Source organism: Abramis brama, assembly GCF_963993115.1.
Source record: "Abramis brama genome assembly, chromosome: 9".
Lineage (NCBI taxonomy): Eukaryota > Metazoa > Chordata > Actinopteri > Cypriniformes > Leuciscidae > Abramis > Abramis brama.
In genome coordinates this window covers 40,382,882-40,401,217 of record NC_139971.1, presented here as the reverse complement: position 1 = coordinate 40,401,217, position 18,336 = coordinate 40,382,882, and the positions used below count along the sequence as shown (strand labels likewise).

At 38.9% G+C, this 18,336-nt stretch overlaps 1 protein-coding gene across 2 annotated transcripts; it reads left to right on the top strand.

The window, feature by feature from the left end:
* The first annotated feature begins 1,520 nt into the window (after positions 1–1,520).
* tbrg1 (transforming growth factor beta regulator 1) lies at positions 1,521–18,201 on the top strand. Of its 2 annotated transcripts, none has more exons than XM_084125108.1 (15): positions 1,521–1,687; positions 1,802–1,956; positions 3,853–3,910; positions 3,987–4,069; positions 4,156–4,192; positions 4,430–4,492; positions 5,065–5,277; positions 6,700–6,770; positions 7,690–7,928; positions 8,003–8,142; positions 14,840–14,986; positions 15,080–15,177; positions 16,137–16,247; positions 16,393–16,556; positions 17,256–18,201. In XM_084125108.1, the coding sequence occupies exons 2-15, from the start codon at positions 1,832–1,834 to the stop codon at positions 17,342–17,344; spliced, it is 1,638 nt and encodes a 545-aa protein (XP_083981234.1). In that variant the 5' UTR covers positions 1,521–1,687; positions 1,802–1,831; the 3' UTR covers positions 17,345–18,201. The 2 variants fall into 2 exon arrangements, with proteins under 2 accessions (XP_083981234.1, XP_083981233.1); XM_084125107.1 differs by lacking the exon at positions 17,256–18,201 and adding an exon at positions 16,710–16,749 and having other exon boundaries at positions 1,534–1,687; positions 16,393–16,653.
* Positions 18,202–18,336: the final 135 nt, after the last annotated feature.

Genomic DNA, 18,336 nt, shown 5'->3' with positions numbered 1-18,336 from the left:
GCAGGGGCGGGAGGCATCTGGATTGCGGCCGTAACCGGGAAGGGTGCTTTCAAAGCGGGGGGAGGTGCAGGGCGAAGTTCGGCTCTTAAGGCATGCCAGGGGGGTCCCAACTAACAAGATATTTTTGGACATTTTTACAAAGAGGAATATCCTCCAGTGTGTCTTTCACCCCTAGCTCAGCCAGGACGGTGCACATTCACTGGTATGCACGCCTTGGCACCAAGGGACTGGGTGTCCAAACCAGACCCTATTTACTGGAAGTCCCGCCCACACAAAGTGCAGTTTCCCCACCCGGTCTGACCACCACGGTTCTCTGGTCCGTGTTCCTTGTCCAAGTGGAGCATTGTCCCTCCTCCACAAAGACCCAAAGGTCCATTTTAGGACCGACTTTGCTCCAGACGGAGCTCCAGCGGTGGCGGACAAATCCGAATCTGTCCCAGGACGGGCCACCCTCCCTGAGCTGGCCAGGGGAGGTTTGACTGCATTGAGCTTCCAAATGTACCACAATATTTTGGACATAGTTCTTTTTTTTTTTTAGGAGGAATTTCCTCCAGTGTGCCATTCACCCTTAGCACGCCAAGGGCATTGCACCTTCACTTGGATGCGCACCGGTGGGTCATCAAAAAAATGTGCTTAATTGACCAATCTCCATGATTCTTTTACTAGTCCGACATTAGTTCTGGAATGTGTGGTTGTCAAACTAGCTGTCAGGATTTTAACTGTTACAACATGTGTTGTTATGGAAGTTTCAGAGTGGAAAAAGTAAGTGGATCAATTTACCCCCAGCTGGTTCACTTTACCCCCTTGATTTCTCTGGTCTGTCTCAGTTTACCCCTAAGCTGGGAATCATATTTTCACTGCCCTTCGTCCTGAATACATTCTAATAATTTCCATTGCTGGGAAACATCCTGAATTAATGGGGGAATAGATGTAAAAAATGTCTCACTTTACCCCACTCTCCCCTATAAAACCAACAACACTAAGTGATTGACAATGGTGGTGAGCAAAAAGGAAACAGGCAAGATTCTCTAGGGACTAGAAAGTGACTCAGCTTGTCCACTGTTTGAAGTGGCCGGATTTATTACCTCCCACTGTAAAATGTTCCCGGCAAACGGAAGAGAGCTTAAGCAGAACGGCACAAGGAATGCATGGTTTATGATTTTCTCTCTCTCTCTAAAATTGATTACAGACAATTCAAACATTCAATTTAAAGTATTACATAAAGTGTACGTATAGTTTTAGCACATTTAATAAAACCACCATCAGGATGTATAAAAGCAGTTCAAGATCTTTTACTAATTGTTATTAATGGTAACTAACAGCATCACCTAATGTAAACCTAATGAAACTGTTCAGTTACCAAATGTTTTGACAATTACAATATACTTCTTATGCATGTTTTATGTATTTGTGTATTTTTAAACACCACTCCCCCTCCCTCTCTTTGACTTAAATCTTTTTAATGTAAATCATACAATATACAGTAGATGGCACTCAAGCGGATGTGATGTGTTCTCCTTAAACATGCCCCCCGGAAACACGAATGATTCACTTAATCGATCAGTGGTTCCCATGAGCACTGAACACAAATGCTAAATCAAACATGTCAGCAAATTGAAGATCAGAAGCATTTTTATTCTTTCCTGCACAGCATGGGTACTGTAATAAATATCGAGTGAGATTACAGGTGAACTTGCATCGACATGTATTCTGAATTTCTGCACGGCTGGATCGTGTTGTTTTGTTTTTAGCCTAGTTAGCACTACTAGCACAGCTAATCATATGTGTTATTTCGCCCCAGGCGTGGATGTAAAGCACAGATCGGGCAGGGATGGATTCGCTGAACTTTGAGTCAGAGATGGAGGCTGATGGGCAGGGCAGTTATTCTCTGTTTCCAGCGCTGGACAGCATGAACAGCCTGACTAGCCTGACTGGAGCCGCCGAGAGTCTCGACGCGTGAGTTTAGGCGGAGGATCCTCTAATCAATGTGTTCATCATTAAATATTGCCTTCACTTCTCTTATGCAATGAAGCCAAACAGCTGTTTTACATTATTGCACAAAATTCTGCAGTCATGTTTAAGACGCTGTACCACGATCATGGTTGAAGTAGTCCGGTATGCCATGGTGGTGTTCTTAAATATATGGCACTACTGAAGTACATATCCAAACACATGGTAGTAATATAATATTTTGCCCAAAACACAAATTTTGTCTTACCGAAAACACGGTTAAAGGCACACCCTAAGAAACATATACTTGAACATTGATGGAGCAACAGATTTTGTGTGAAAATAAGTTATAAAAGAGGTTTGTTTTGTTTAAAAATCTTATACATGTATGAGCTGGCAAGGTGGGTAAAACCAGCACATTTTGTATCCTCAATATGTCCTGAGTAAGCAAAAAAAAAGCCCAGAAGAATCCCATTAGGGGAAAGTTTCGAAAAAGACCCAAATATAGCCTATTAATACGCCTACTCATTATTTTTCTTACGTGAACAGAGTCAAAATTTTAACCTTTAGATATCACCATGAAAATTACTGTGTTGATTACTTACATCAAGACAAACAAAAAATGCATTACAAGTTTTTTTTTAATTGTTTGTTAACATGGACAAACGGTGCATAATCTATTTACGTATGTGCTAATTTGCATAAATACCACAACAGATCTAAACATTGTGTCTAGCCAGGTGAAAATGTCTTGTTGACACATAACAGAAAAATACTTAATGTTAAGGTCTGAATGGAACCCATTTAGGCTACCCATGAGCATTAATGCAGGAAGAAGTACTTTAGAAACCAGCCTTTATTAATTATTATTGCAGAGATGGGGTTTGGGACTGGGTCCGTGGGACTGTTTCTGGGGGACGAGTCTGAGGGCAGAACAGGAGACAATGGTAAGGAGAATGCAGAAGACAAAAGGTAGGTAAAATAAAAAGTGAATCCCCAGAAACAGTCCCACAGACCCAGCCGTAAGAAAAATAATGATTAGGTGTATGAATAGGCTATATTTGAGTCTTTTTCGAAACTTTCCCCTAATGGAATTCTTCTGGGCTTTTTTTCCTTACTCAGGACATATTGAGGATACAAAATCAGTTGAGTTTGCTTCTGTTGCAATTTGTTCAAGGTTGACCCCCATTTTGGCTTAAAATGACTGGACTACTAAGAAACGTGTGTTTTTCAGTACGCCCACTGTGAATGACTGCAGAAAAAATATACTTGGAACATTGATGGAGCAACAGATTTTGTGTGAAAATAAATTATAAAAAGTGGTTTGTTTTGTTTAAAAATCTTATAAGGTGGGTAAAACGGGGTAAAGCCAGCAGGGGAAACACGCACGTGTTATTTATAGACGAATAACTGAAACACTTTTAACTAGTATTTTTTTAAATGAACATACTAGAGCACATCAAGCACTTTAAATGTAGTCAACACATCGCAATTGTTAGTTAGTAATCGCATGACAAAAGATTATTAAAACATATTGGCTTGGTTTCACAGACAGGGCTCAGTCTTAGTTAAATTGAAGTATCTTTTATACATACATGCCCAGTGTGAAAGCCCTCTGAACCTACTCTGAAACTCTGAGTTTGTTCAGCTCGCTTCATGCAACAGGCCATACAAGAGCACATTCAGTACAATTAAAAGCACTTTTTTACGAGGGCTGTGCGTCTCAGTGGGATTTAGTATTAAGCTGTATTATTTAGTTACTATAGTAGTACTATAAATAATAATTAAACTGATAACTGAGATTACTGCATTAATATAAGAACACTGCTAGACCTATGGTGGATGTGTGTGAAAGCTTTACATGGTCATGTACACAAATACTGTACTTCTGCTGTTTTTCAGTGAAACCCCCAGTGAGGTTGCAGATAAACCGAACCTCACATGGCTCGATGCTGCTCAGGTGAACATCTCTCTTAGACCGTGCTGTTTCACATACATTTCATGTGATCAAATCAATGAGTTTTCTGATTTTTAAGATTGTTCTGGAAGAGGCTGGGCGGCCCATGCACATCAAGGAGATCAAGCAGCGGATCATTGATCGTGGACTGGTGCAGTCAAAGTACAGAAATATTCCTTAAGTTCAAATATTTACATCGCAACGCACAGATGTCAAGACAAACGCTGTATCTTTTACCCTATTCACAGTGCAAAGTCGAGCCTCGAGGCGGTCATGTATCGAGAGGTGAGACACGGCACGATTTATGACACTCATGCACTGTCAGTCATGTACCATATTTACTTTGTTTTCCATTCAGTGCCAGCAATGTGTTTAATTTAGTGCATGATTTCACTTGTTTGTCTTTCGTTTTAACATTGATTAAAGTTTCAGAATGACTGGTTTAGGAAACAGGGTAAAGTCAGAGCAGTCTGTCACAGAGAGAGTCTTCAGCATTTGCTTTAGTTTCACAGTTTGTTACAGACACAGAAAGGCAGCAGACGCTTCAAGAGGATTGAGAGCAGAAATGGAGTTTTTGCCCTGTTGGTAAGTCCATAAGCACGTGTCAGTTAGCCGTTACACCTATTTTAACTTAGAAATAGTTATCACATGACGCTTACTAAGTGCCACATTGTTTTGTTGTTGCTTTTTGTTTTTTGTGGCATCCAACTGTCCAGTCATCATTTTCTTATTTTTATGTGTTTTTGGAGTCTGCATAAACACATTAAACAACCACATAATTGATGGCCTCTGTTTATATTTTGTCTGGTCTACTTCAAAGGTGAATTGAGTTTTTTTCCAATCCTACAGGTTTGCACATATTTTTTACAAAGGAAATATTTTCCACACAATGGTGTGGTTTGTGGTTTGTCCACATTGGTCGAACCAGCTGCAGTGACACGTGCACCTCTAAATCAAACAAAGCTGCTGTGTTTCTACTCTTTAAGAAGTCCATCTAATCTTACTTCTATGTTCATTATACTGAGATGACACACTTCACCTTTAAATAGTTCCCAACAATTTAATGGCATAACCCATGTGACGCTTTTTTCAATCTGACAAAAATGCTTTGCTGATTTTTTGTCTATTAAACTCTTGTTTATAACTCGCATACACAGACTGATGAGGAGAGACAGCATGCATTGCAAGCGTTTTCTGCTCAGTCGACCTTCTCAAGTTCAGGGTCCGCTTCGTCGCTGGGACACCTTCCTTCTCCCACAAGCCACACTGAGTCCAGGCCTAAGGTCAGGAAAGGTCCTCGCAAGAACCAAAATGAGAAGTACCGGCTGAAGTACATCCGTCTGCGCAAGGCTGCCCGTTCCATGATATTTGTGAGTGAAAGTTTTTATACCAATAACACTGAGTTTAAAGCTGTTCACACTGCCAGCGTCAAAGTGAGATGATCCCATTCACTTTAATCACACGAGCAACAGTGACCTTTGGTGATACAAGTTGAATATATGTAACTTCATGCAAATTAAAGGGCGACTTGCAGCAGAGACATCCAATAGGCATGAAGTTAGTGGAGCGCACATGATCTGTCACTATATCCTATAGTGGAGAGTGTTGGCAGGAAGATTAACCCTCTATGGCATGACTTTTTGTTTTTTGGGAAAAAAAATCTTTCACCCCATTTTTTGGGAGCTTGGAGGTCCTTGATAACATATCCATCATAAAATGTGCCCCCCCTCCACCCCTGAACCAGATATGGGTTTGTTGCCTCAGGGCAACACTGTGCTACGAGGGTACTAAAACTCAAAGGTTTTCTACATAAGTGGAATAGGGAAAACAAGCAATATGTGCATTAGTAAATGATTTATTTTGACAAACATCAATCACAAATAATCAACAAAAACAACTATTACTACTAATTACAACTAACACCCCCCATATGTATGTGTATGTGTAGTGTTTGGTGTAAATGTTCATATGAAAATGAAAATTTATACATAAAGTGTTATGGGGGTGTTAGTTGTAATTAGTAGTAATAGTTGTTTTTGTTGATTATTTGATGTTTGTGATTGTTTTTTTTTTGTTTTGTTTTTTTTTCTCTGTTTATGTAACGTAGGGTGCTTTCACACTTGCATTTATTTTTTTTATTTAACCAGGTTATCTCATTGAGATTTAAAACCTCTTTTCCAAGAGAGACCTGGCCAAGATGACAGTGTATTGACAGGGCACAGTAACAAATATAAACAACAAACACACATACATAAACATAAACAATCAGCATAAGACTACTTAAAAATACATATTAAAAGCAGTGACAGCAATTTATAGCATCTATTTCCAAAGATTTCATGTAATGTTTAAATTGACCAAAAGAAATCAGATTTTGCAACTTCAAATCAATCTGCAATGTGTTCCATGTGGAAGGGGCTGCATAACTAAAGGCCTTCTTACCAAGCTCTGTACGGACCATAGGTACAAACAACAAATACAAATTACCAGAACGCAAATTGCAGGAACAGTTGCTGAGTTGCAGAGACATATAAGTGCAAAGATAAGAAGGGAGCATATTTTAGTGGTCAGTAACTTTCCTGTAATTTATGATATATATCTCTGTACATACAGTGGTACTGGCCATGCTGACGCCAAGCCTAAATGGACTTGTGGAACCAGATAGACCGGCATTTTACACTTTCGTCACAGATAAATATCCAGTGAATATCTCACTGACGACGCTGGCCACGGCTTAAATATGTAATTGCCTAGTTATCGGTGTAACCATGCTTGAATTGGTGCACTCACAGGAAAACGCAGCACTATATGATGAGATTGCTCACCTGGAAGAGAAGTTTGTCCGGGCAAAAGAAGAAAGGAGGTTTGTCCACATTCACTTATCTTCATTACAAAATATTCTTGATTGAGATTGAAATTGAATTTGTATTTGAAACTTTTTTCTTTTTTTTTCAAACTCTTCATAAAGTCATTCAAAAGTTTGTGGTCAATATTTTTAGTTAAAGCTACAGTAGACATTAATAAATGTTACAAAAGATTTCTATGACAAATAAAAGCTGAAAAAAATGTATTCCCTCAAAAATATTAAGCAGCACATTTTGCAATATATGACAAATATATTAAAAAAGAAAATAGTAATATCAAAATATTACTGTTTCAATTTTTTTAACTCTTTCCCCGCCATTGCCGGAAATTTCTGGCTTTCTGTGTTTTCACTGTTATACGGTAGGGGGCGCTGTTACACATCTTCTGAAAGAGTGCAGAATCTCCAGATAAAAACACAAGTGAAGAAGCATTGCTGATATACATGTAAAATAACATGATCATCAACATTAAACAGCATAAATCAAAACTTCCTAATGTTACTGAATGAAATGTCGAGCCAGGACGAGCTGCAGGACTGTGAAGCTTTGAGGGTGTGGATTTACTTTTTGCTTAATTTAGGCTTTTTTTAATGAAACTTGGCAAACTACCCATATTCAAGTGGTGATAAAAAAGAATACATGAAGATAGAATAAAACAGTTTTTTTGTTTAGAAGCAGAGGCTCTGTTCTTTCTTTTGACATATTGGATGTTCAGATATTCATACAACAAAATCTTCTGGGGGCCAAAAAGTTGTGAAAATTATCAAAAATGCTGGCGGTGGCTGGCATTTTTTTTTTTTTTTAAACGTCGGAAGGGAAAGAGTTAACTGTAGTGTATAATATATGTACACACACACACACACACACACACACACAAAAGTGAGATGCAGTCCACTTAATCTCATCCTGTATCTCCAGATTCCTGCTGAAGTCTTTGTTGCAGTTTCAGTCTCTGTCTGAAGGAGAGGCCGTCCCGACTCCCAGCTGCAGCACACACACACACACACCCGGCACTATGAGCTCCAGCACACCAGGGGGCGCTGCTCTACCTGCGAGCCACAGCCAGACCCCCGGATTCTCCGCATCTGAAGACAGCCTTTTGAAGAAACCCAAAAAAGAACGAAAAGAGAGAGGAAGAGAGAACGGCAGGGAAGAATGTGAGTGTTTCTCTCTTATATGCGTCTGTATTTTGATTTAATAGTTACTTAGCATTTGTTTGCTCAACTTTCAGTCATGAAGAGGATTTGTAAGAGGAGGAAGGTTGCCGAGGGAGGAGTGCGTAAGCTTGTTCAGCCCATCTCGCTGGACTCGTCCGGGAGACCGCTCTTTCCCATCGTCCTCGGTGGACTGACCGTGTACAGCCTAGGAGAGGTCAGACAATCATCCAGTCCTAATGTGTCAAACTCAGTTCTTTTAGTCTTTTACCAATAGCTTTTACCAATATAGACTGTTTCAAAGCAGCTTTACAGTGATTATAGGAAATTAAAGTAACAGAGATGGTTTAGGCTTTACAGCAGCTCTACAATAAAGTTATTGTCCAGCTAAAGTTAGTTTTGATTGATTCACTTCCGTTCCAAAGATCATTAGTTATTAACTTAAATGGCGCTTACACGACACCGTTTTAACTGAAAACAGAAAACTTTTAATGTGTTCTGGCCGTTCATTTGCAAGACAGCAATGTTTGGTGTCTCTAGAATGCAAACCTTGAAGGGCAATTTCTGCAGAATACATCTCCTACCCTAATAAAACACACATAAACCAGCTTGTGGCCAGTGCGGGGCCAAGAGCCTTGGGAGCGGAGCGACACACCAGTCTCGAGTCCACAGAGGAGCTCCGGAAGGATAAAATGAGGAGTGACGACAGAGAGGACCAGGCCTGGTGCTGCGTACATGCTATATCGTAATTACCCTAAATCAAGCGTAGCGTTAGTTCTGGCAGGTCACGTTAGTCAAGCTCGCATCAGCTGATCCATATCTACCTATAGGAATACGACGCCCATCACAGTATTATCAGCAGATAACGCGTTTCTCAGGAGCGAATTACCCTCCTCCATTCCCAGCTCCTCCTCTTGCCCAGACAGGATTTGGCATTGTGATTCCCCTTGAATCAGAATAAATTCTCGAATTATGTACTTTAAAATCTTAAATTTAATATATTAGCAAACATTCATGTTGGTTCTGTTCTGTTTACCCTAAGGGGGGTTATTGCCGCTCTCCCTGCTCTTATCCGTGCTAGGCTGCATGGATGCGCAGAGAGTTCTCGCCCAGAACGGAACCATACCGCCAATCCAAACTATGCTAATTGTCATTCGTATTTGACGGTAGTGGTCCTGACAGAAATAAAGCTCTTGATACTTTCAAATCGCTCTCGCTGTACTTTGATGTCATACACTTATTGGTCTGCACAGCGTTGCTTAAATCTGCAGTGGTCAGGTGGTACAAGTCTTAGCTCTCAAAAAAATTACGAGGTTAAATGTTGTAATTACACAAGCACATGAAGGCTGTTTGGTTACACTTTATTTTAAGGTGTCATTGTTACAGTAGCCGCGTTTCCACTGTCGGGCCAGTGCGAGTCAGGGCTTTAAACGGGCCGTGCCGGGCCTGTAGCACCGGGCCCAAAATCTGCTGCGTTTCCACTGTCGGGCCAGAAGCTCTACAGCGCTTCACTAAAACACACCTCTCTGGAACAACGTCACACTGATTCATCTTTTCACCAACAAATGGAAGTTTTATCAGAAAACTAATCAGAAAGAAATCACTGGAAACAACGTGATTGCAAAACAAGCATGATAAAAGTGACCGTTTGCTGGCATTTTCGTTGTTTACTTGAATATTTACAACCCAAGAATCAATGTTTTACCACATATTCACAATTAAAAGTGATACATTGACCATAATGTATTAATTCGTGTCTAAATTGCACATTAGTCATAGTCACACAGAAATAAAGTGGTTTACCGTTAGGTCTATTTCACAAAAGAAAGAGGGCACGCTAACTTATTATGCACCCGCTAAGTCACCAGAACAGTCAGCGGAGGTTTTGACCACTTGTATGGCTGAGGTCAGTAAATGGCTCATTCAAAATCAGTTGGTGCTAAATTCAACTAAAACTGTAGCAATGTGTTTTTCTATTAAAAGACAAGATGTGGAACAAAATTTTCAGATTAATTTGCAAGATACAACTATAAAATTGGTATCAGATTTTAAATATCTTGGATTGATCCTTGACCCCCAATAAAAATTTGACAAACATCTTAAGAAAATCTCAAAAACTATACAAAGTAACCTAAACTGTTTCAAATTAATTAGACAATACATTCCAAACCAGGCCGCCCTCCTGTACATGCACGCTATGATATTCTCTCATATATCATCCTGCATGACAGCATGGGCACAGGCCACGCTCGCAGCAACTAAACATATCAGGTCATTATACAATCAAACTATAAAGATTATGGACAAGAAGCCAATTCGCTACCATCACTGCAATATTCTCCAGAAGTATAAATTGTTAAGCTTTGAAAGCTTTAGTGATTTATGTTTTCTCAAACTAACTTTCAAATGTCTCAATAATATAGCACCTGAGCCACTCAGTTCATTTATGCAGAGACAAAGCATCAACAGAGTCACCAGAGGCTCTATCAATAACAACTGTATAGTTCCGTACCGTAAGACTTCATTTGGTCAGTCTGCTTTTTCATATAAAAGTGCAAAGTTGTGGAACTCATTACCCACTGAATTTAAAATCATGACTGAGCTTAAAATGTTCACTTCTCGAGTTAAGTCTTGGATGAAATCGAAACAGGATTGTACCCATTTGTAAATAGCTAGTTTGTGTATGTAAGTGATTTATATGGTGTGTCTATAGATAGTTTTTAGGATGAAATAGAAAATGTTGTAGTGTAAAGGCCCAACCATGGACTGGAGTTGAAAATTAGCAATAGCTATAAACTCTTTTTGCATAGCATCAGTTACAAACTTGTTTTGTACTATGTCTAATTGCAATGTCCATGTCAAATAAATGAATAAATAAATAAAATAAATTCAGTCGAGGCTGTTTCTGTTTATTTGGTAGTTACAGGACATATTTACATCACATTTAGAAAGAATGACAATTTCTACAAATATGCGACCTGAGGAGCTTTAGCGCTCTCTCCCAGTAGGCTATAGAGTTATATTATAGTCCGGTATAAAGAGACGAGACGTAGGGTACTGACAGATAAAATAAAAACAGGATTGTGATAGCCTTTATGATTTGTCTGATTTCTTCAAGCGTTCATATTTACCATGTGTTACTATGGTAATGGTTAGCGTGCCGTGCATAGTCTTTTGCATCGCGTATAAAAATTTCTACCTTATACGGTGATCAGAATCCATATCGTATCACAAACAGAAGGCATTCAAACATGAAAGTGAGTTTTGAGGGAAATTATTTTAAAAGTCTTTAATGCTGACAGAATCATCCGGCAATGATGATCATTTAATGTACAGAATAGTGTAATATACGCTTTTTACAAGTTGAAATCTCATAATTACGGTAATTATGGCACGAACGCACTGACAGGTCTTCTGGATTACAATCTTCAAGAGCGGAGTTTGACACGAGTGATATAATAAGGTCATAAATATTGTTTTCTTGGCAGTAAGAAGTAGCAGTTTTTTAAGAGTGAAATTTTAACCCATGGTTTCTCTATTTCAAATATAGAAATCAGTAGTGCGTGCTTCTCTGACCACGGGCCTGTACTCTTTACTGTCCCTCTCACTGGCCGTATCCTCAGGAGTCCATCGCTGGCACGCTCAACGTTCTAGTGAAGAACTTTTCCTACTTAAAAACCTCTAAAGTCAAACCCTTTTTATTCCAAATCAACTTTCAAACAATAATTCATGCTTTGGTTGACAACTTGTCTAGACTATTATAATTCACTTTATATTGATGTCTCTCAGTCTTCCCTCTTACATCTACAGCTAGTGCAAAACGCAGACTCTGCACTGGGACACGCGAGTATGAGTTGATGAGTCACCTAGCCTGGCAAGACAGAACCTACATCAAGATGTTAGGTCTGGCAACTCAGCATTGTCTGGGCTCAATCCGAGGGGCGGGATAAACGGCTGTACACGATTTGATTGGCCTGACTAGAGTTTGGTTTTTCCAGCTCAAAAGTCAACGGAGAGTTGCTAGACTACACTGGCTGCAAAATCAATTTTGCTTGAGGCTATGAGTCACCCCTATTTTATCCACACTGCACTGGCTGCCTGTCAAAGTTAGAATTGATTTTAAAATGTTATTATTATGTTTATAAAGCTCTCAACAAATTGGCCCCTCCATCTCCCTGATCGGGGTTGATGTGAAAACATTAGCCAAAATCCTCGCCAAACGTTTAGAGCCCATTTTATCAATCATTATTTCACCAGATCAAACTGGATTCATTAAGAATAGACTCTGCTTTGACAACATCAGGCGTCTCCTTGATGTTCTTTACTTGCCTTCTCTATCAAGAACCCCTGAACTGGTTATCTCTGTGGACGCAGAAAAGCGTTTGATAGAGTTGAGTGGCAGTACTTATTTTATACTAGCTTTGGGTTTGGTTCCAAATTTATCTCATGGATTAGGCTTCTTTATAATTCCCCTTTAACTAGTGTACGGACTAATAAGTGCCATTCTAAGTATTTCCCGTTAGGTCGAGGGACGAGACAAGGGTGCCCGCTCTCACCTCAGTTGTTCGCCACAGCAATTGAACCCTTGGCGGTGGCTCTCAGATCGTGTACTATGACGCTCGATGGTGTTTTTAGCCCCCAATGGCTCCTTCCAGGCAGTTAACCCTAACCTCAACCTTAAACCTACCCATCCCCTCGCTGCCTGGAAGGTGCCATTGGGGGCAAAAAACACCAAACACCTACTATGACTGGCATTGTTATGGGAGGGGTTGAACACAGGTTATTCTTACATGCGGATGACTTGTTGTTATTTGTCTCTGACCCGCAGAGCTCAATGCCCTCTGTGTTAAACCTATTTTTGCCTCATATCTGGCTATAAATTGAATCTGCGCAAGAGTGAGCTGATGCCTATCAACTCTGCTGTCTTAGAGTATCCACTGCAAACATTGCCCTTTAAAGCTTCTCAGCACAACTTTAAGTATCTAGGCATTTGTGTGAAACACAATGTTTCAGATTTACTTGATAATAACTTTACTCTCCTGATTAAGAAGTTAGCTCAAGACTTTAAGCATTGGTCTATATGTCTATATCTCTTCCAGTGTCTCCCGATTTTCATCCCCAAATCTTTTTTCACACTCTTGATAGTTCGACCTCTCAGTTCATTTGGAATAGTAAAGTTCCAAGGATTCGTCCAAGTATCCTGCAAAAACTTAAACATTTGGGTGGCTTTGGACTCCCCAACTTTTTATTTTATTACTGGGCAGCAAATAGTGGGTCTAAAACTGTCCCATCTTGGACAGCTCCGCATTGTCTCGACAGTCCTCTCGTAAGTCTCCTCCGTGTCTGCACGTCTCTGTGTCCCGACCACATCATCTGTGGTCAAATAGTCCAATAATGTGTCAGTGACTAATAGCCTGAAGGTCTAGACCCAGTTTTTACGCTATTTTGGGATTCAGGCCATTCCCTTGTCATCTCCCATCTACTCCAACCCTCTGTTTCCCCCCTCCACCATGGATGGAGCATTTGCTTTTGCGGTCTTGTCTCCTTTGCTGACTTGTACATTGTTTATATTTTTGCATCATTTTCACAATTAACAATTGTAATGTTCCTTAAAGTCACTTTTTTTTATTTATTTTTTTATTTACAGATTCGAGACTTCATGCGCAAACAATTTTCCAAACAAACCTTCACTCTCCGAGATAGACATGATGTGTTAGCCCATGTCAAAGGGGGTCTATTTCAGAGTTATACAGTGCGATCTTCTCTTTTCAATCTATATCTACTGACTCACTTTTGTATCACTTGGTCCCAAGACATTGGTATAGAAATAGATGAAGAAACTTGGGCAGAAGGCTCTCAATCGGGTTCATTCCTCTTCTATCTGAGCTCGTCACGGAGTGATGCAATGTAAAGTTGTCCACAGAGCGCATTGGTCTAAGACTAGACTGGCCCGTATAAATCCTGCGATTGACCCCGAATGCGAGAGATGCCACTCTAGTCCTGCCACTCTAACACACATGTTTTGGTCAATCCTCATTCTGGTTGTCTGTTTTTAATTCCCTTTCACTCATTACCTCTCAATATTCAAGCCTCTCCTATGATTGGCCAGTTTGGTGTCCTGCCTGCTGACTATATGGTACCCCGCTATTTTGTTGCTTTTCTCACATTGTTGGCCAGACGACAAATGTTGATTAACTGGAAGAACTCCCATCCTCCATCACACGCTGGGTGGATTTTCTCTTCGCCGGCCCAGTACATACTTTTCATATGTACAAACTCTGCATTTTCTTAATTTGTCTGATTAACCCTTTTCATTACAGCTAATAGTTTTAATTTTACATCATTTTACATTAATATTTAGAATTAAGTTTTAAGTGCACTTATTACTTCATCTGTCTGTCTTAGTATTTTTCAGTTTTACATTATCTGCTGATGAGAATGGATTTATATTTATATATTTATTTTACCACCTTCATTTTTACTCTCTTTTATTTATGTTGTTATTGATACTGTTATTACTTATGCCTGTTTATGTATTTATTTACTTTTTTCTTTCACCCTGAATGTATAGTAAAAAAATAAAAAAATCTGCTCTGTCCGTACACTCCTAGAACTCTGAGATCCAGTGATCACTTTCGACTCATTGTGCCTAGATCCAGACTTAAAGAACGAAGTGATCAGATTAGCTCCCTCTGTTTCCACCTTCAAATGTTCTTTAAAGACCTATTTATTCTCTTTGGCTTTTAATACTCCTTGATTTAGGTACGATTATTGTTTATCTATTGTTGTGTGTTCCTTTATTGGTTGTTTCATTTTTATTTGGTCAGCCTTGGTTGTTTCTAAATGTGCTTTATAAATAAATATTGTATTGTATCTTTCCTTCCTGAGCTCCTATGTTTGTGTGTTCATGGTAGATCATCACAGACAGGGCTCTGTTTCATGACGACACTGCGATCTATCCTGTGGGCTTCTGCAGCACCAGAGTTTTCGCCAGCATGAAGAATTCTGATCAGAAGTGTCTCTACACCTGCCAAATCAAAGATGGAGGCCAAGGACCACAGGTGCTCACTTGTGCAGACGCGTGCTTCTGTGTAGCCGACCTGTCGTTGATGATCTCACTGAACGTTCTTGTCATTTATTCTTGTGATATTTAGTTTGAGATCGCACCAGAGGATGACCCACAGAATGCAATCGTTGCTTCATCTGCGCTCACCTGCCACACAAACCTGCTCAAAGCCATCGCTGCCCGCAGGTGAGGCCTTGAACATGTGATCAGTTTCATCTGGAGCTCGTACTCGTAACTGAATGGAATTAAAGTAGTCTACATATTGCAAACCAGCATTTATCAGTGTAAATCGTACATATTTTCATCACGTTAAAGCACTTTGTCCCCCAACATCCTCAGAACTGTAATGCAAAAAAAAAAGATTATTAAATTGTAAAATATATTTATATATCAATGTTATATACTGTTTTTTTTATTGTTTTTTTTAAAGAATTTAATATTTATTCAGCAAGGGTGCATAAAATTAATCAAAAGGGACAGTAAAGACATTTATAATGTTACAAAAGATTTCTATTTCAACTAAATGCTTTTCTTTTAAGCTTTCTATTCATCTACGAATCCTGAAAAATATTTCCAAAAAAATATTGTTTTCAACATTGATAATAATCAGAAATGTTTCTTGAGCATCAAATCATCATATTAGAATTATTTCTGAAGGATCATGTGACACTGAAAACTGGAGTAATGATGCTGAAAATTCAGCTTTGATCACAGAAATAAATGACATTTTAAAATATTACAATAGAGAACAGTTATTTTAAATAGTTATAACAGTAATTGTAAATGACTTTTTTTATCAAATAAATGCAGCCTTGTTGAGCAGAAGAGACTTCTTTCAAAAATATTTAAAATATCGTACCAACCCCAAACTATTCAACGGTAATGTGTGTATAATTTTTTTTATAAAATGAATAAAAACATTTAAAAATAAAATCTTAATGATCTTGCTTGTGTGACCCAGAAATGTTTGATTAACCGGTTTACTCTTTGTACTACACAGAATATCGTTAGCCTCATAGCATAATTGCCTAAGTCATTTTTTGTTTTTTCTTGTTTTCCAAAGACATTGAAATATGACTTAGGCAATTATGCTATGAGGCTAAAATGATCATGATTTTTTTTTTTTTTCTTCTTTTTTGATCTAGTGCCAAACCCTTGATCAACGTTGTACCGTCTGGAGCAGATTTTTTTGGTTTCTCTCACCCCACCATTCAGAACCTGATCCAGAGCTGTCCTGGGGCCCGCAAGTGCAGCAAGTGAGTCACATTCGGTTTTATTCTACACAGCAAAATTAATTTTATTGCAAGCTTTAAAAATGTCTAAGAAGCCACAATAAAACATAAAAATGTATTTATTAATGGCATACTAGTGGCCTCATATCTGCTTGTCTCAATGCTTCAGTTATCAGTGGGTGCGTTTCGAGGTTTGTCGGCCTGGTGACGGACAGGTGGCACATGGCCTTTCAGAAGATGATGCGTCTGTGAACTTTGAGTCGTTTCAGCGAGTGCAAAGCAGTGAGGAGAGCCTGACCAATCAGAACCTCACGGCAGAACACAGCAGCTCAGGTCAGACAGTTCCCACAAACCACAGCAAATCATCTATGCAGGTCAAGTCACATCTATACAGACAGTTCCCACAAACCACAGCAAATCATCTATGCAGGTCAAGTCACATCTATACAGACAGTTCCCACAAACCACAGCAAATCATCTATGCAGGTCAAGTCACATCTATACAATATAAGATCATTTCAAAGCAGCTTCACATGAATAAAAAAGGAAAATAAAAGTTGTAAATAACAGGAAAAAAAAACAGTGTTGTAAAATTAATCAATTATGAAACCCAATTTTAGCCATCTCTACAGACGACAATAGCATTATTCAGCTCAAGTCAATTCAATGTTAGTTTTAATTCAGTTCAATAAACGTGTTAATATTGCAAAGTTCATTCAGACATTTCTCCAGCTCAATTCATTCACACTTCATCTTGTTCTCATCCAATAGTGTCAGTGCAGTTAAAGGTACATGATGTAACTTTTGGCCCTCTAGCGGTTAAAAAACAAAACTGCATTGATTTTGCGGAAGAATTATTATTATTTTTTGGTAATACTTTGACTTTCTCATAACTAAAAAAAGACATTGTTTTGGAAGGATTGATGACTCATTTAAATTAATGATACTTGTCTTATAAACCCCAGGTTGTAGACATAATAAATGAAAATGATTGAGTTTATGAAGGAAATAAATGGTGTGTTTCTTCGACAGGTCGACCCCTTCAGGCCATCTCCTCGTCTCTCCTGCTGAGCTCGGCAGCGCTGCAGAACACATCCGTCACCGCTCTCTCCAACACTTGAGCTTCACTTTCATATTGAGGATCACTTCATACATCCAGATGGGTCCTGTGTACAGACGTACAACTAAATCATGGTTTCGTCATTTGGCACTCAGATGGAAAAATAATGACTGGATGCATCTCTGTATGCCACAGTATTGAGTTATATTAGTCAGACTTTTTTTTTTTTTTTTACGTGATAAAAAGCAAAAGCAAAGTCCTTGTCATGTCTGCTTTATCTGTTGTACTCTTAAAGTGTGATGATCATTGTCCTTAACTGTGAGATGTTTAAGATAAAACAGGACTAAATCAAACATTAAGCTTTTATTGTTAAGGCCTGTTCACAACAGGAACAATGACTATAACATATATTACTATGAAACACCAAAGCATGATATTGTTCTGGTTATTATAAACGTGCACTGCAGTTTTCTTTTTTTATCATCTGCTGCTTTAAATGCTCAAGCTCTGTTTTTACCATTCATGTTTAAAAAAAAAAAAGATTCCTTGAAAGTGGTTCCAACAATACAGTTCCTCTGAGCAATTATCATTATAGTTATGGTGTGAAGAGCTCGACGGCTCCTTCAGAAGCCACAGGACACCCTTCAGGCTTTATCTTTCATTATGTAGGTCATTCCATGTGTTTGATGAGAAATTCATTAAGAAATCTTTTGATATTATACCCAACTCATCATGTGTAATGCTATGTGATTATGTGGTAAATGTGAGTCTTCAGAACATATTAAACTTGAAGTTTCATGCCGTGACAAACGTGGTTATCTGATGATGTTATAGTGTGTGGAGGTTGAAATGCCTCAGACAACCACCAGATGTCGCTGTGTGACTGAAATAAATACAGACTCGCTGACAGAAACTACACCTTCACGGGTTTGGCTGTTGCATCGCATCTTGCTTTGAACGACAGTTTTAAAGGCATCATGAAATCATCAGAATTGACCCTCTTAATGTTTTTAATGCGTTTTCCTGGTCTTTTTGTCAATTATTCAACAGAAA